A 20,322-nucleotide genomic window follows, 5' to 3' on the forward strand; every position below is an offset into this window, starting at 1 on the left:
TGCTCCGACCCCTCTCTATTACACCATACCTCTCTGCTGCTCCGACCCGTCTCTATTACACCATACCTCTCTGCTGCTCCGACCCCTCTCTTAAACCATACCTCTCTGCTGCTCCGACCCTTCTCTATTACACCATACCTCTCTGCTGCTCCGACCCCTCTCTATTACACCATACCATACCTCTCTGCTGCTCCGACCCCTCTCTATTACACCATACCTCTCTGCTGCTCCGACCCGTCTCTATTACACCATACCTCTCTGCTGCTCCGACCCCTCTCTTAAACCATACCTCTCTGCTGCTCCGACCCTTCTCTATTACACCATACCTCTCTGCTGCTCCGACCCGTCTCTATTACACCATACCTCTCTGCTGCTCCGACCCCTCTCTATTACACCATACCTCTCTGCTGCTCCGACCCCTCTCTATTACACCATACCATACCTCTCTGCTGCTCCGACCCCTCTCTATTACACCATACCTCTCTGCTGCTCCGACCCGTCTCTATTACACCATACCTCTCTGCTGCTCCGACCCCTCTCTTAAACCATACCTCTCTGCTGCTCCGACCCTTCTCTATTACACCATACCTCTCTGCTGCTCCGACCCCTCTCTATTACACCATACCTCTCTGCTGCTCCGACCCCTCTCTATTACACCATACCATACCTCTCTGCTGCTCCGACCCCTCTCTATTACACCATACCTCTCTGCTGCTCCGACCCCTCTCTATTACACCATACCTCTCTGCTGCTCCGACCCCTCTCTTAAACCATACCTCTCTGCTGCTCCGACCCTTCTCTATTACACCATACCTCTCTGCTGCTCCGACCCGTCTCTATTACACCATACCTCTCTGCTGCTCCGTCCCCTCTCTATTACACCATACCTCTCTGCTGCTCCGACCCCTCTCTATTACGCAATACCACACCTCTCTGCTGCTCCGACCCCTACACCATACCCTCACTGCTGCTCCGACCCCTCTATTACACTATACCTCTCTGCTGCTCCGACCCTTATCTATTACACTATACCCTCACTACTACTCCGACCCCTCTCTATTACACTATACCCTCTCTGCTGCTCCGTCCCCTCTCTATTGCACCACTGGTTAATGTTGCTTCTGCGTCACCTGCACTCTGCTATACAAGATCCATACCCACTACACTACTACCCCCTGGTTCCTCATCTGATCTACTACAATGTCATCTATATCTAACACTACACTGCTACCCCCTGATTCCTCATCTGATCTGCTACAATGTCATCTATATCTAACACTACACTGCTACCCCCTGATTCCTCACCTGATAGTTCTGCTACAATGCCATCTATATCTAACACTACACTGCTACCCCCTGATTCCTCACCTGATAGTTCTGCTACAATGTCATCTATATCTAACACTACACTGCTACCCCCTGATTCCTCACCTGATAGTTCTGCTACAATGTCATCTATATCTAACACTACACTGCTACCCCCTGATTCCTCACCTGTTAGTTCTGCTACAATGCCATCTATATCTAACACTACACTACTACCCCCTGATTCCTCACCTGATGTGCTACAATGTCATCTATATATATCACTACACTGCTACCTCCTGATTCCTCACCTGATGTGCTACAATGTCATCTATATCTAACACTACACTGCTACCCCCTGATTCCTCACCTGATCTGCTACAATGTCATCTATATCTAACACTACACTGCTACCCCCTGATTCCTCACCTGATAGTTCTGCTACAATGCCATCTATATCTAACACTACACTGCTACCCTCCTGATTCCTCACCTGATCTGCTACAATGCCATCTATATCTAACACTACACTGCTACCCCCTGATTCCTCACCTGATGTGCTACAATGCCATCTATATCTAACACTTCGCTGCTACCCCCTGATTCCTCACCTGATAGTTCTGCTACAATGCCATCTATATCTAACACTATGCTGCTACCCCCTGATTCCTCACCTGATAGTTCTGCTACAATGCCATCTATATATAACACTACACTGCTACCTCCTGATTCCTCACCTGATAGTTCTGCTACAATGCCATCTATATCTAACACTACACTACTACCCCCTGATTCCTCACCTGATGTGCTACAAAGCCATCTATATCTAACACTACACTGCTACCTCCTGATTCCTCACCTGATAGTTCTGCTACAAAGCCATCTATATCTAACACTACACTGCTACCCCCTGATTCCTCACCTGATAGTTCTGCTACAATGCCATCTATATCTAACACTACACTGCTACCTCCTGATTCCTCACCTGATAGTTCTGCTACAATGCCATCTATATCTAACACTACACTGCTACCCCCTGATTCCTCACCTGATCTGCTACAATGTCATCTATATCTAACACTACACTGCTACCCCCTGATTCCTCATCTGATCTGCTACAATGTCATCTATATCTAACACTACACTGCTACCCCCTGATTCCTCATCTGATCTGCTACAATGCCATCTTTATCTAACACTACACTGCTACCCCCTGATTCCTCACCTGATAGTTCTGCTACAATGCCATCTATATCTAACACTACACTGCTACCCCCTGATTCCTCACCTGATCTGCTACAATGTCATCTATATATAACACTACACTGCTACCTCCTGATTCCTCACCTGATAGTTCTGCTACAATGTCATCTATATCTAACACTACACTGCTACCCCCTGATTCCTCACCTGATAGTTCTGCTACAATGCCATCTATATCTAACACTACACTGCTACCCCCTGATTCCTCACCTGATCTGCTACAATGTCATCTATATCTAACACTACACTGCTACCCCCTGATTCCTCACCTGATAGTTCTGCTACAATGCCATCTATATCTAACACTACACTGCTACCTCCTGATTCCTCACCTGATCTGCTACAATGCCATCTATATCTAACACTACATTACTACCTCCTGATTCCTCACCTGATAGATCTGCTACAATGCCATCTATATCTAACACTACACTACTACCCCCTGATTCCTCACCTGATGTGCTACAATGCCATCTTTCTACTTCAGGGTCCATAGGGGGTCCACAGGGTTGACCTTGGGGGTTATAGCTGGAACAGGATCCATGGGCACCACATAGTTAAGCTTTTAGCTCCCAGGATGCACTTGGGTCCTCCTCTATACCCCGCCCCCGAGCCACAGGCACCTCAGTGTAAGCTGGTGCCCGGCCGGAGCCGGTCACCGCGCAGGGGGGCTGCAGGAGCAGCCCCCAGAAGCTTTTTATTTTAAGTTAGATTTTATTTATTTTTAATCTCTTTTTACTACAGACGGCAGCGAAGGGCTGTCTGTACAGACGCCCACGCTGCCGCTCTGATCCCCGACTGGCGCCGCGACGCCAGTACTGATCTGGGGATCGCGGCGGGAGGGCAGAGTCCGTACTAGCCGGACTCTGTCTACCTCCCAGGACTGCTGCCGGAGTCGCCGGGGATTCAGGTAAGCCGCGCGTCGCTGGCTAGCGGCGGCGCGCGGAATGCCTTAAATGCAGTCCTTTAGCCTCCGGTCCTGGGGACAGACCGGAGGCTGCTGGCAGTGGCGGCGGGCCCCCCCCCATAACCCGTGGGACCACTAGACCAACAGGGATAAAGGGGCAAGCGGGAAGCCAGCATCCCTGGGGTTATGGCCAGCCAGGGGAGGAAGCCCCTGTCAACGGCTCCTCCCCTCAGCTCAGCGCGCCTTTCAGCACGTAGTCTGGCGTCGCTGATCTGCATCTACTCGGCCACTCCTCCTCTGAGGTCTCCAGCGGCCATTTTCCCACAGTGGCAGCGCAGATCTCAGGGAGCACGCGGACCGGTCCCCCTGTGTACCTCTCCCCTGATTAAGGACAGCGTACACAGCACTATAGCCCTCCCAGACACTGAATCTGGGCAGGTTGATTGTAGTGTAAAGGTGCAGTGAGTATTACTTCTGCATGGTATGTGACTTTTGCTAGTGCTGCCTGTCTGTGCTTATTTTCCGCTTATTGTCAAAATATCCCTTTCCTTCTCCTACAAGCCCTACAGGTGTGTGGGGGAGGGGCGTTTCTACTGACCTCACTTATATAGATCACGTATTTGTGAGGTCCGTCACATACAGTTGTGTGCTACTCAGTGCCATATTGTGGGCTGTTGTTCAGCACACCGGTGAGTGCGTTTTACTTCTACCCTGGTGCCAGATAACAAGAGATATGGTAAGAACTTACCTTTGTTATCTCTGTTTCTACGAAGTCCATAGGGTCCACAGGGTGACCTTGGGGTATAGCTGGATCCTGGATCCTCGGGCACCACGGAGTTAAAGCTTTCAGCTGCTCCCAGGATGCACTTGGGTCCAACCTCCCCTATACCCCGCCCCCGAGCCACAGGCACCTCAGTTGGTAAGCAGCCCAGGCCGGAGGAGGAGACGAAACAGAGAGAAGGAAGACTGGAACACACAAGAACCATACTCACAGAAATGGGAGACGGAAAACCGGTGACCAGTCACACAGCCCATATGAAGCCAGGTGCGTCAGGGCGGGTGCCCTGTGGACCCTATGGACTTCGTAGAAACAGAGATAACAAAGGTAAGTTCTTACCATATCTCTTGTTTTCTACTTCAGGGTCCATAGGGGTCCACAGGGTGACCTTGGGGATGTCCCAAAGCAGTCCAACTAAGGGCGGGGACGCTCCTGTGCTGATAGGAGAACCCGGCGCCCAAAGGATGCATCCTGAGAGGCAAAGGTGTCAAACGCATAGAACCTCAAAAAGGTCTGAATGGAAGACCAGGTGGCCGCCTTACAGAGCTGAACAGCAGAGGCGCCACGTCTAGCAGCCCAAGAGGGACGCACAGACCGAGTGGAATGAGCCTTAACAGAGGCTGGAACAGGTAAACCCTCCTGCATATAAGCCTCAATAATAACAGAACGAAGCCAACGGGCTAGAGTCTGTTTGTTGGCAGGCCAACCCCTCTTGTGAAAACCAAAGAGGATAAACAAAGAATCAAACTTCCTCACAGAACTAGTCCGGTCCACATAAACCTGGAGTGCACGGACAACGTCTAAGGAAGTCTCCCCAGCCGAAAGATCAGGCGACTGAAAGGCTGGTACAACAATTTCCTGATTAATGTGGAACCTGGAAACCACCTTAGGCAGGAAATCAGGACGAGTGCGAAGCACCGCTCTGTCCTGATGAAAAATCAGAAAAGGGGGACGACAAGAAAGCGCCCCCAAATCTGAAACCCTCCTGGCAGAAGCAATTGCCAAGAGGAAAACAGTCTTAAAAGTTAGCCACTTGAGCTCCACTGACTCCAAGGGCTCAAAAGGCGGACCCTGTAAGGCCCGAAGAACCACCGCCAAATCCCACGGGGCCACAGGTGGCACAAAGGGAGGCTGGATTATTAAAACTCCCTGGAAAAAGGTGTGTACGTCCGGCATAGCAGCGATCCTGCGCTGAAACCACACCGACAGAGCAGACACGTGCACCTTCAGTGAAGAAAGACGTAATCCTAAGTCGAAACCCGACTGAAGGAAAGCCAAAATACGCGAAACCCGGAACACCCGGGGATCATATTTTCTGGCCTCACACCACTGAAAGTAAGTGTGCCACACTCTGTGATAGATCCTCGCGGAAGCAGGCTTGCGCGCCCTCAGCATGGTGGTAATAACGGAGCTAGAAAAGCCCCGAGACCTCAGGACGGCTGTCTCAAGAGCCACGCCGTCAAAGATAGTCGACCCAGATCCGGGTTAAGACAGGGCCCCTGAGACAACAGGTCCCGCCGTTGAGGTAGGAGGAACGGAGCGTCGATGGACAAGCTCCGCAGATCGGAGTACCACGGCCTTCTGGGCCACGCTGGGGCCACCAGGATCAGTGTGCCTCCGTCCTGTTTGAACTTGCGCAGGACCCGAGGCAGCAGAGATATCGGAGGGAACAAGTAAGCCAGTTGAAACAGCCATCTCACCGACAGCGCGTCTATCAGACTTGCGCCTGCGTCCCTTGTCCTTGACCCGTACATGGGCAGCCTGTGATTGTGACGGGACGCCATCAGGTCCAGCTCTGGCAGCCCCCACTTGTCCACGAGTAGTTGGAATACCTCTGGATGAAGCGACCATTCCCCGGGATGCACGTCGTAACGGCTGAGGAAGTCTGCCTCCCAATTGAGGACTCCTGGGATGAAAACTGCCGAGAGAGCTGGAAGATAGCGCTCCGCCCAAGCCAGGACGCGGGACACCTCCGACATCGCAGCTCGACTGCGAGTCCCTCCCTGGTGATTGATGTACGCCACCGTGGTGGCGTTGTCTGACTGCACCTGAACAGCCCTTCCGTGAAGAGCGGTGCCGGACGACTGCAGGGCTCTGTATACTGCCCTCAGTTCCAGGATGTTGATGGGAAGAATCGCTTCCTCCGCCGACCAACGACCCTGAAGTGACAAGGAGCCTGTCACCGCCCCCCAACCCCGGAGACTGGCATCTGTCGTGAGCAGAACCCATTCCGGGATCCAAAAGGGGCGCCCTTCTAGGAGATGAGCTGTCTGCAGCCACCAGGCTAGAGACAGACGCACCTCCGAGGACAACATCAGCATCTGAGAGCGGATCCTGTGTGGCAATCCATTCCATTCCGAAAGAATCAGCCCCTGCAGGGGCCTGGAAGGGAACTGGGCAAACTCCACCATGTCGAATGCCGACACCATGGACCCCAAAACTCTCATCGCTGAGTGCACCGACACTCTGACACTGCTCAGACAGCCGTGAATCCGCAGCTGTAAGGAGGAGACCTTCTCTGGAGTCAGAAAAATCCGTTGCTGACGAGAGTCCAGCAGGGCCCCCAAATGAACCATCCGCTGTGATGGGATGAGGGAGGACTTCTTCCAGTTGATCAACCAGCCGTGCGCCTGTAGACAAGCGACCGTCAGGTGGAGATGCTGGATCAGTACCTCCGGGGAGCTTGCCAGCAAGAGGAGGTCATCTAGATACGGTAGCAACCGTATCCCCTGGCTCCGAAGGTGAGCCGCCATGACCGCCATCACCTAGGTAAATACCCTTGGTGCCGTGGAGAGACCAAAGGGTAGAGCCCTGAATTGGTAGTGGTTGTGGAGAATAGCAAACTGCAGAAACTGTTGGTGCGATGTTGCTATAGGCACATGGAGGTAGGCGTCCTGGATATCCAGGGAGACCATATAATCCCCCGGTTCCATCGCCAGAATGATGGAACGCAAAGTTTCCATCCTGAATTTGGGAACCCTGAGAAACCTGTTCAGGGACTTCAAATTGAGTATGGGGCGATGAGAGCCATTGGGTTTCTGCACCAGAAACAGCGTAGAGTAATACTCCATCCCACGTTGAGACTGTGGTACGGGTATAATGACCCCCGCCGTCAGCAAGGCCTCTATGGCTTCCTGAACCTGCAAGGCCTTGGTTTTGTCCTGAGAAGGACTTGTGCAAAAAAACTGGCAAGGCGGCCTGTGCCGAAAAGACAGTGCGTACCCCTGGGAGACCACTTCTCGCACCCAGGCATCCGTGGTGGTATTGTGCCAGCACTGGGCGAATTGAAGAAGTCGGCCTCCCACTCTGGGGTCCCCCAGAGGGAGGCCCGTCCCATCACGCAGAAGGCTTATCTACTGGCTTGGAAGAAGGGCGCCTAGCACTCCAGGCTTGCTTCTTTGGCTTTGAGGCGGTCTTGGGTGCGGACTGCCTCGGGAAAGACTGACCCTTTGCCCTGCCCTGAACCCGAAAGGAACGAAAGGCCGAGCTCCGGACCTTAGCAGGTGTAGTAGCTGAAGGGAGGAAGGCTGACTTGGATTTCGCCAGGGTATCTACTATTTTGTCCAGGTCCGGACCAAATAGTAATTCTCCATTAAAAGGTAAGGCCTCCAAGCCTTTCTTTGAATCCGCGTCTGCTCTCCAAGACCGCAACCACAAGGATCTACGAGCAGACACTGCTGCCGCCGAAACCCTAGAGGTCAACAGGCTAGCATCCAAAGATGCTTCTCCAATGTAGGAGGCGGCATCTCTCATCTGTCCTAACAACGCCCTCTGGACGTCCGGAGCTTCATCCGTAAACGCGTCCTCCAAGGCGTTGGCCCACCCCTCAATGGCCTTGGCCACCCAGGAGATGGCCATGGACGGCCGGGCTACCGCCCCTGAGAGAGAATAAATAGACTTTAAACAAGTCTCCACCTTCCTGTCCGTAGGATCCTTCAGCGAGGATATAGACGGCAATGGCAAAGTAGCACTCCTGATGAGGCGTGTTACATGGGAATCGACTGCAGGCGGAGTTTCCCATTTCTTACAATGCGCCTCCGGGAATGGATAATTGGACGCCAAGCGTTTCTGTGGCAGGAAACGCTTACTGGGTGTCTGCCAGGCCACCGCCATGTGATCAGTCAACTGATCAGACAAGGGGAACACTGCAGAAGTAACCTTAGCTCTTTTAAAACTAGGATACCTCGACTTGGGAGCGGGTGCCTCATCCTCAATCAGAAGAATGGCATCTGAGGCTGAGTCACCCTGCACCTCACCATCGTTCGAGGACCCCTCAGAATCCGGAAGATGCGCAGCCTGCGCCATGACTGAGCGTTTAGACGCCCTGGAGGGCACGTCACTGCGCAACATCGACTGAAAGGCCGAAGATGTTGCCGCCAAATCTTGGACAGTGTGGGAAAGCGCATCCACCCAGGGTGGAGGAGTTGCCACAGGAGCCTGAAACGGCACCACAGCCTGCTGTGCCACAGGGGTGGACTGAATATACATTGGCAACCCTGCATAGGGACCAACAGGCTGAGACCCCGGGGGAGTCTGCAATAATTGTGGGACACCCGGGGAATGGGGGATGGCAGGCTGGGCAACGCCCTAGTAGGGGTGGCAGTCGGGACCGACAGACGGTCCGCGATGGACACCAGCACCTGGGTAAACATCGCCCACGGTGGCTCCTGCGACATGGGAGGTTTAGACATACCAGGGAGCGCCTGGCACTGTCCGCACAGGCCGTCCTGTGACAAATCCTCCCTATCAACTCCTGCAGAACAGCGCCTGCAGGAGAACAATACCGGAGCCCCGGAGTGCTCAATCTCCTCCTCGGACATGACGTTGGAAGAAAACGTGCGCACTCACTCGTGTGCTGGACAACAGCCCACAATATGGCACCGTGTAGCACACAACTGTATGTGACGGACCTCACAAATACGTGATTTATATAGGTGAGGTCTGTAGAAACACCTTCCCCCGCACACCTGTAGGGCTTGTAGGAGAAGGAAAGGGATAGGTATAGGCTGACAGTAAGTAGAAAAAAGACACAGACAGGCAGCACTAGCAAAAGTCACATACCATGCAGGAAGATATACTCACTGCACCTTTCCACTACAATCAACCTGCCCAGATTCAGTGTCTGGGAGGGCTATAGTGCTGTGTACACTGTCCTTCTGCAGGGGAGAGGTACACAGGGGGACCGGTCCGCGTGCTCCCTGAGAGTATCCACACTGCCACAGAGAAAATGGCCGCTGGAGACCTCAGAGGAGGAGTGGCCCGAGTAGCTGCAGCTCAGCGACGCCAGACTACGAGCTGAAAGGCGCGCTGAGCTGAGGGGAGGAGCCGCTAGACAGGGAAGGCTTCCTCCCCTGGCTAGCATATTAACCCCAGGGCTTGCCGGCATCCCGCTTGCCGCTTAATTTACCCTGGTGGTCTGGCGGGGTATGCCTCCGCTGGAGGGGGGGCCCGCCGCCACCGCTAGCGCCCCCGGTCTGTCCCCTAGAACCGGGGGCATGGGACTGCATTTGAAAGGAACCCGCGCACCGCCGCTAATCAGCGGTGCGCGGCTTACCTGATCTCCCCGGCGTCTTCCGGCAGCAGTCCCGGGGGAAGCCAGAGTCCGGCTAGTACAGACTCTGGCTTCCCCCGCCGCGATCCCCAGTTCAGTGCTGGCGTCGCGGCGCCAGCAGGGAGAAGGAGCGGCAGCGTGGGCGTCTGTACAGACAGCCCAGCGCTGCCGCTCTGTAGAAAAACTGTAGTAAAAAATAAATAAATAAATAAATTTAACTAAGTTAAATAAAAAATTAAAAGCTTTAGGGGGCTGCTCCAGCAGCCCACCCCGCAGGGTGACCCGACTCCGGCCGGGCACCATCTAAAACTGAGGTGCCTGTGGCTCGGGGGCGGGGTATAGGGGAGGTTGGACCCAAGTGCATCCTGGGAGCAGCTGAAAGCTTTAACTCCGTGGTGCCCGAGGATCCAGGATCCAGCTATACCCCAAGGTCACCCTGTGGACCCCTATGGACCCTGAAGTAGAAATATAATATATTCTGTCATGTCAGACGAGGAGGTTGAGCGCTCAGTGGCTCCGGTGTTGGCCTCCTGCGGACGCTGTTCTGCAGGAGTAGATAGGGAGGATTTGTCACAGGATGGCCTGTGTAGTCGATGCCAGGTGGCTCCTGGCCCATCCAGACCTTCTCTGGCGCAGGAACCACCGTGGGCGATGTTTTCTCAAGTGCTGGTGTCTATTGCGGACCGCCTGTCGGTCCCGACTGCTCTCCCTACTAGGGCGGTGCCCCAGCCGACCATCCCCCATTCCCCGGGTGTCCCGCAGTTATTGCGGAGTCCTCCTGGGTCTCAATCAGTAGGTCCCTATGCGGGGTTGCCTATGTATATACAGGCTTCCCCTGTGCCGCAGCAGCCTGTGGTACCTTTTCAGGCCCCTATGGCGACTCCTCCACCATGGGTGGATGTGCTCTCCAACTCCGTGCAAAATTTGGCGGCCGCTTCCTCGGCTTTTCAGTCAATGTTGCAGACTGACATGCCTTCTAGGATTTCAAAACGCCCACTCATGACACGGGCTGCTCAGGTATCGGACTCAGAGGGTTCCTCAGATGATGGGGAGGTCCCTGATGACACTGACTCGGACGCCTCGGTCCAGGAAATGGATACCAAGTCGTCCATTAATGTGCGAGCACTAGTTAGGGCGGTGCGAGCTATTCTTCTTATAGAGGATGAGGCACCGGTTCCTAAGTCGAAGTTTCCTAGTTTCAAAAAAACTAAGGTGGCTTCTGCGGTGTTTCCCCTGTCGGATCAGTTGACGGATCATATGGCGGTAGCTTGGCACGCGCCCAGTAAGAGATTCCTTCCTCAGAAGCGGTTGGCTTCTAATTACCCCTTCCCTGAGGCACATTGTAAAAAATGGGAAACTCCATCGGCGGTGGATTCCCATGTCACCCGTTTAACTCGGGGCGCCACCTTACCATTACCGTCGATATCCTCGCTGAAGGATCCCACGGACAGGAAAGTCGAGACTTGCTTAAAGTCTATTTACTCCCTCTCTGGGGCGGTGGCCCGACCGTCCATGGCCATCTCCTGGGTGGCCAAGGCCATTGAGGGGTGGGCCAATGCATTGGAAGATACCTTCCCAGACGACGCTCCGGATGTCCAGCGGGCGTTGTTGGGACAAATGAGGGACGCTGCTTCTTACATTGGTGAAGCTTCTCTAGATGCTAGTCTGCTGACCTCGCGGGTATCGGCTGCAGCGGTGTCTGGCCGCCGATCCTTGTGGTTGCGGTCCTGGAGAGCGGACTCTGATTCAAAGAAGGGTCTGGAGGCCTTACCTTTCAATGGGGAATTACTATTTGGTCCGGACTTGGACAAAATAGTGGACACCCTGGCTAAATCCAAGTCGGCCTTCCTCCCTTCGGCGGCACTGCCTGCTAAGGTTCGGAGTTCGGCTTTTCGTTCCTTTCGGGTTCAGGGTAAGGCGAAAGGTCAGTCCTTCCCGAGACAGTCTGCGAGTAAGACTGCCCCTAAACCCAAGAAGCAAGCCTGGAGTGCTCGGCGCCCTTCTTCCAAGCAGGAAGATAAACCTGCGGCCTGATGGGACGGGCCTCCCTCTGGGGGACCTCAGAGTGGGAGGCCGACTTCTTCTATTTGCCCAGTGCTGGCACAATACCACCACAGATGCCTGGGTTCGAGAAGTGGTCTCCCAGGGGTACGCCCTGTCTTTTCGGCACAGACCACCCCACCAGTTTTTCTGCACAAGTCCTTCTCAGGACAAGACCAAGGCGTTACAGGTTCAGGAGGCTATAGAGTCCTTGCTGAAAGCAGGGGTCATTGTTCCCGTTCCTCTTTCACAACGAGGGACGGGGTATTATTCGTCTCTGTTTCTGGTGCAGAAAACCAATGGTTCTCATCGCCCTATCCTCAACTTGAAGTCTCTGAACAAATTCCTCAGAGTTCCCAAGTTCAGGATGGAAACGTTCCGTTCCATCATTCTGGCGATGGAACCGGGGGATTACATGGTGTCCCTGAACATCCAGGACGCCTACCTCCATGTTCCGATAGCATCTTCACACCAGCGGTATCTGAGGTTCGCTATCCTTCAACACCACTATCAGTTCCGGGCGCTACCCTTTGGTCTCTCCACGGCACCGAGGGTGTTCACGAAGATTATGGCGGTCATGGCCGCACATCTTCGGAACCAGAATGTACGGCTGCTGCCGTATCTGGACGACCTCCTGTTGCTGGCGAGCTCCCCGGAGGTACTGCTTCAAGATCTCCACCTGACGATCGCTTGCCTGCAAGCACACGGGTGGTTGATAAATTGGAAAAAGTCCTCCCTGATTCCATCACAGCGGATGGTTCATTTGGGAGCCCTGCTGGATTCGCGTCAGCAAAGGATCTTCCTGACTCCGGAGAAGGTCGCCTCCCTACAGCTGCGGATACACAGTTGCCTGAGCCGTTGCCGCCTGTCGGTCCATTCGGCTATGAGAGTTCTGGGGTCCATGGTGTCGACATTCGACATGGTGGAATTTGCCCAGTTCCATTCCCGGCCCCTGCAGGGGCTGATTCTATCAGAATGGAACGGGTTACCTCACCGTATCCGCTCTCAGGTGCTGGTGTTGTCTCCGGATGTTCGGCAATCTTTGGCTTGGTGGCTTCAGACAGCTCATCTGGTCGAGGGGCGCCCATTTTGGATCCCGGACTGGGTCCTGCTCACGACGGATGCCAGTCTCCGGGGTTGGGGGGCAGTGACCGGCTCTTTGTCGCTTCAGGGTCGTTGGTCAGCGGAAGAAGCACTTCTCCCCATCAACATCCTGGAACTGCGGGCAGTATACAGGGCCCTGCATTCGTCCGGCCCCGCTCTTCACGGAAGGGCGGTACAGGTGCAGTCCGACAACGCCACCACGGTGGCGTATATCAACCACCAAGGCGGAACTCGCAGTCAGGCAGCGATGTCGGAGGTGTCTCGTATCCTGACTTGGGCGGAGGGTCACATTCCGGCTATCTCGGCGGTCTTCATCCCCGGAGTCCTCAATTGGGAGGCGGACTTCCTCAGCCGTCACGACGTGCATCCCGGGGAATGGTCGCTTCACCCAGAGGTGTTTCAGCTACTCGTGGACAGGTGGGGACTGCCGGAGCTGGACTTGATGGCCTCCCGTCACAATCACAAGTTGCCCATTTACGGGTCAAGGACAAGAGACGCAGGCGCAAGTCTGGTGGACGCGCTGTCGGTGAAATGGACGTTTCACCTGGCGTATCTGTTTCCTCCGCTATCCCTGCTTCCTCGGGTTCTGCGGAAATTGAAGCAGGACGGCGGCATGCTCGTGCTGGTAGCTCCGGCGTGGCCCAGACGTCCTTGGTACTCCGATCTCAGGAGCCTCTCCATCGACGCTCCGTACCTTCTTCCTCAGCGTCGGGACCTGTTGTCTCAGGGGCCCTGCCTTTACCCGGATCTGGGTCGGCTGTCTTTGACGGCATGGCTCTTGAGACAGCCGTCTTGAGGTCTCGGGGCTTCTCCAGTTCGGTTATTGGTACCATGCTCAGGGCACGCAAGCCTGCTTCAGCACGGATTTATCACAGAGTGTGGCACACTTACTTTCAGTGGTGTGAGTCCAGACATTATGATCCTCAGGTGTTCCGAGTTTCTAGGATCTTGGAATTTCTTCAGTCAGGATTGGATCTCGGCTTACGCCTTGCATCTCTGAAGGTTCATGTGTCCGCCTTGTCCGTGTGGTTTCAACGGCGGATTGCAATACTACCAGACGTTCACACCTTTTTCCAGGGTGTTCTCAGGATCCAGCCTCCCTTTGTGCCTCCTGTGGCTCCTTGGGACTTGGCGGTGGTGCTACGGGTCCTGCAGGGTCCTCCGTTTGAGCCTCTTGAGGCGGTGGAGCTCAAGTGGCTGACATTTAAGACGGTTTTTCTCCTGGCAATTGCTTCGGCCAGGAGGGTGTCTGAATTGGGGGCGCTTTCCTGTCGCCCTCCTTTCCTGATTTTTCACCAGGACAGATCGGTGCTCCGCACTCGTCCTGAGTTTTTGCCCAAAGTGGTCTCGAAGTTCCACATTAATCAGGAACTTGTTGTGCCAGCTTTTCAGTCCCCTGATCTTTCAGCTGGTGAGACTTCCTTAGATGTGGTCCGGGCGCTTAGAATATATGTAGACCGGACGGCTTCGGTTAGGAAGTCTGATTCCTTGTTTATCCTCTTTGGTTTTCACAAGAGGGGTTGGCCTGCCAACAAACAAACGTTAGCCCGTTGGCTTCGTTCCGTTATTTGTGAGGCTTATGCACGAGAGGGTTTACCTGTGCCAGCCTCTGTTAAGGCTCATTCCACTCGTTCTGTGGGTCCCTCTTGGGCTGCTAGACGTGTCGCTTCTGCTGTTCAGCTGTGTAAGGCGGCCACTTGGTCTTCTATTCAAACGTTTTTGAGGTTCTATGCGTTTGACACCTTCGCCTCTCAGGATGCTTCCTTTGGGCGCCGGGTGCTCCTTTCAGCACAGGAGCGTCCCCGCCCTTAGTTGAACTGCTTTGGGACATCCCCAAGGTCAACCCTGTGGATCCCCTATGGACCCTGAAGTAGAAAACAAGAGATATGGTAAGAACTTACCTTTGTTATCTCTGTTTCTACGAAGTCCATAGGGTCCACAGGGCGCCCGCCCTGACGCACCTGGCTTCAAATGGGCTGTGTGGCTGGTCACCGGTTTTCCGTCTCCTATTGCTGTGAGTATGGTTTCTTGTGTGTTCCAGTCTTCCTTCTCTCTGTTCCATATTCTCCTCCGGCCTAGGCTGCTTACCAACTGAGGTGCCTGTGGCTCGGGGGCGGGGTATAGAGGAGGACCCAAGTGCATCCTGGGAGCTAAAAGCTTAACTGTGTGGTGCCCATGGATCCTGTTCCAGCTATAACCCCCAAGGTCAACCCTGTGGACCCTATGGACTTCGTAGAAACAGAGATAACAAAGGTAAGTTCTTACCATATCTCTTGTTATATCTATCACTACGCTGCTACCCCCTTATTCCTCACCTGATATGCTACAATGCCATCTATATCTATCACTACGCTGCTACCCCCTGATTCCTCACCTGATCTGCTACAATGTCATCTATATCTAACACTACGCTGCTACCCCCTGATTCCTCACCTGATAGTTCTGCTACAATGCCATCTATATCTAACACTACACTGCTACCCCCTGATTCCTCACCTGATAGTTCTGCTACAATGCCATCTATATCTAACACTACGCTGCTACCCCCTGATTCCTCACCTGATCTGCTACAATGTCATCTATATCTAACACTACACTGCTACCCCCTGATTCCTCACCTGATAGTTCTGCTACAATGCCATCTATATCTAACACTACACTGCTACCCCCTGATTCCTCACCTGATAGTTCTGCTACAATGCCATCTATATCTAACACTACGCTGCTACCCCCTGATTCCTCACCTGATCTGCTACAATGCCATCTATATCTAACACTACGCTGCTACCCCCTGATTCCTCACCTGATGTGCTACAATGCCATCTATATCTAACACTACACTGCTACCCCCTGATTCCTCACCTGATCTGCTACAATGTCATCTATATCTAACACTACGCTGCTACCCCCTGATTCCTCACCTGATCTGCTACAATGTCATCTATATCTAACACTACACTGCTACCCTCTGATTCCTCACCTGATCTGCTACAATGTCATCTATATCTAACACTACATTACTTCCTCCTGATTCCTCACCTGATCTGCTACAATGCCATCTATATCTATCACTACGCTGCTACCCCCTGATTCCTCACCTGATTGTTCTGCTACAATGCCATCTATATCTAACACTACACTGCTACCCCCTGATTCCTCACCTGATAGTTCTGCTACAATGCCATCTATATCTAACACTACACTGCTACCCCCTGATTCCTCACCTGATAGTTCTGCTACAATGCCATCTATATCTAACACTACGCTGCTACCCCCTGATTCCTCACCTGATCTGCTACAATGTCATCTATATCTAACACTACGCTGCTACCCCCTGATTCCTCACCTGATCTGCTACAATGTCATCTATATCTAACACTACACTGCTACCCTCTGATTCCTCACCTGATCTGCTACAATGTCATCTATATCTAACACTACATTACTTCCTCCTGATTCCTCACCTGATCTGCTACAATGCCATCTATATCTATCACTACGCTGCTACCCCCTGATTCCTCACCTGATTGTTCTGCTACAATGCCATCTATATCTAACACTACACTGCTACCCCCTGATTCCTCACCTGATAGTTCTGCTACAATGCCATCTATATCTAACACTACACTGCTACCCCCTGATTCCTCACCTGATAGTTCTGCTACAATGCCATCTATATCTAACACTACGCTGCTACCCCCTGATTCCTCACCTGATAGTTCTGCTACAATGTCATCTATATCTAACACTACACTGCTACCCCCTGATTCCTCACCTGATAGTTCTGCTACAATGCCATCTATATCTAACACTACACTGCTACCCCCTGATTCCTCACCTGATCTGCTACAATGTCATCTATATCTAACACTACACTGCTACCCCCTGATTCCTCACCTGATGTGCTACAATGTCATCTATATCTAACACTACACTGCTACCTCCTGATTCCTCACCTGATCTGCTACAATGCCATCTATATCTAACACTACACTGCTACCCCCTGATTCCTCACCTGATAGTTCTGCTACAATGCCATCTATATCTAACACTACACTGCTACCCCCTGATTCCTCACCTGATGTGCTACAATGCCATCTATATCTAACACTACACTGCTACCCCCTGATTCCTCACCTGATAGTTCTGCTACAATGTCATCTATATCTAACACTACACTGCTACCCCCTGATTCCTCACCTGATAGTTCTGCTACAATGTCATCTATATCTAACACTACGCTGCTACCCCCTGATTCCTCACCTGATCTGCTACAATGCCATCTATATCTAACACTACACTGCTACCCCCTGATTCCTCACCTGATCTGCTACAATGCCATCTATATCTAACACTACACTGCTACCCCCTGATTCCTCACCTGATCTGCTACAATGTCATCTATATCTAACACTACACTGCTACCTCCTGATTCCTCACCTGATCTGCTACAATGTCATCTATATCTAACACTACACTGCTACCCCCTGATTCCTCATCTGATCTGCTACAATGCCATCTATATATAACACTACACTGCTACCCCCTGATTCCTCACCTGATAGTTCTGCTACAATGCCATCTATATCTAACACTACACTGCTACCCCCTGATTCCTCACCTGATCTGCTACAATGCCATCTATATCTAACACTACACTGCTACCCCCTGATTCCTCACCTGATCTGCTACAATGCCATCTATATCTAACACTACACTGCTACCCCCTGATTCCTCACCTGATAGTTCTGCTACAATGTCATCTATATCTAACACTACACTGCTACCCCCTGATTCCTCACCTGATCTGCTACAATGCCATCTATATCTAACACTACGCTGCTACCTCCTGATTCCTCACCTGATCTGCTACAATGCCATCTATATCTAACACTACACTGCTACCTCCTGATTCCTCACCTGATAGTTCTGCTACAATGTCATCTATATCTAACACTACACTGCTACCCCCTGATTCCTCACCTGATAGTTCTGCTACAATGCCATCTATATCTAACACTACACTGCTACCCCTGATTCCTCACCTGATAGTTCTGCTACAATGCCATCTATATCTAACACTACACTGCTACCCCCTGATTCCTCACCTGATCTGCTACAATGTCATCTATATCTAACACTACACTGCTACCCCCTGATTCCTCACCTGATAGTTCTGCTACAATGTCATCTATATCTAACACTACGCTGCTACCTCCTGATTCCTCACCTGATCTGCTACAATGCCATCTATATCTAACACTACACTGCTACCCCTGATTCCTCACCTGATAGTTCTGCTACAATGCCATCTATATCTAACACTACACTGCTACCCCCTGATTCCTCACCTGATAGTTCTGCTACAATGCCATCTATATCTAACACTACACTGCTACCTCCTGATTCCTCACCTGATCTGCTACAATGCCATCTATATCTAACACTACACTGCTACCCCCTGATTCCTCACCTGATGTGCTACAATGCCATCTATATCTAACACTACACTGCTACCCCCTGATTCCTCACCTGATCTGCTACAATGTCATCTATATCTAACACTACATTACTACCTCCTGATTCCTCACCTGATCTGCTACAATGCCATCTATATATAACACTACGCTGCTACCCCCTGATTCCTCACCTGATTGTTCTGCTACAATGCCATCTATATCTAACACTACACTGCTACCCCCTGATTCCTCACCTGATCTGCTACAATGCCATCTATATCTAACACTACATTACTACCTCCTGATTCCTCACCTGATCTGCTACAATGCCATCTATATCTAACACTACACTGCTACCCCCTGATTCCTCACCTGATTGTTCTGCTACAATGCCATCTATATATAACACTACACTGCTACCCCCTGATTCCTCACCTGATAGTTCTGCTACAATGCCATCTATATCTAACACTACACTGCTACCCCCTGATTCCTCACCTGATAGTTCTGCTACAATGTCATCTATGTCTAACACTACAATGCTACCCCCTGATTCCTCACCTGATAGTTCTGCTACAATGTCATCTATATCTAACACTACACTGCTACCCCCTGATTCCTCACCTGATCTGCTACAATGTCATCTATATCTAACACTACACTGCTACCCCCTGATTCCTCACCTGATAGTTCTGCTACAATGCCATCTATATCTAACACTACACTGCTACCTCCTGATTCCTCACCTGATAGTTCTGCTACAATGCCATCTATATCTAACACTACACTGCTACCCCCTGATTCCTCATCTGATCTGCTACAATGTCATCTATATCTAACACTACACTGCTACCCCCTGATTCCTCACCTGATCTGCTACAATGCCATCTATATCTTACACTACACTGCTACCCCCTGATTCCTCACCTGATAGTTCTGCTACAATGCCATCTATATCTAACACTACACTGCTACCCCCTGATTCCTCACCTGATAGTTCTGCTACAATGTCATCTATATCTAACACTACACTGCTACCCCCTGATTCCTCACCTGATAGTTCTGCTACAATGTCATCTATATCTAACACTACACTGCTACCCCCTGATTCCTCATCTGATCTGCTACAATGTCATCTATATCTAACACTACACTGCTACCCCCTGATTCCTCACCTGATCTGCTACAATGCCATCTATATCTTACACTACACTGCTACCCCCTGATTCCTCACCTGATAGTTCTGCTACAATGCCATCTATATCTAACACTACACTGCTACCCCCTGATTCCTCACCTGATCTGCTACAATGCCATCTATATCTAACACTACACTGCTACCCCCTGATTCCTCACCTGATCTGCTACAATGTCATCTATATCTTACACTACACTGCTACCCCCTGATTCCTCACCTGATCTGCTACAATGTCATCTATATCTAACACTACACTACTACCCCCTGATTCCTCACCTGATAGTTCTGCTACAATGCCATCTATATCTAACACTACACTGCTACCCCCTGATTCCTCACCTGATGTGCTACAATGTCATCTATATCTAACACTACACTGCTACCCCCTGATTCCTCACCTGATCTGCTACAATGCCATCTATATCTTACACTACGCTGCTGCATACGCTGACTGTCGCCTTCACGGAGATCATTGTGTATGTGGTGTGTTCCTCTGATAGGCAGTCTGGGCTCTGGGGAACATCGCTGGAGACAGCACCGTGTGCAGAGACTACGTGTTAGACTGTAACATCCTGCCCCCTCTCTTACAGTGAGTATTGTATCCTCCTTTCCACAGGATTATCTACATGGTTCTCTGATCCTCCGTTATATACCAGGTTCTGTACCTCATCCCCCAATCTTGTGTATGATTGCGCTGTGGACTATACTGGCGCCACA

At 51.7% G+C, this 20,322-nt stretch overlaps 1 protein-coding gene across 1 annotated transcript in view; it reads left to right on the forward strand.

Moving 5' to 3' along the window:
* Positions 1-20,322, forward strand: part of KPNA1 (karyopherin subunit alpha 1) — a 69,813-nt gene that overhangs the window by 39,001 nt on the left and 10,490 nt on the right. The window contains exon 7 of the mRNA XM_088450758.1: positions 20,106-20,194. Within this exon, the coding sequence (XP_088306884.1) occupies positions 20,106-20,194 (89 nt within the window). The remainder of the gene's footprint in view (positions 1-20,105; positions 20,195-20,322) is intronic.

Source organism: Taudactylus pleione, unplaced genomic scaffold (assembly GCF_031769625.1).
Source record: "Taudactylus pleione unplaced genomic scaffold, aTauple2 ptg000523l, whole genome shotgun sequence".
Taxonomy (NCBI): domain Eukaryota; kingdom Metazoa; phylum Chordata; class Amphibia; order Anura; family Myobatrachidae; genus Taudactylus; species Taudactylus pleione.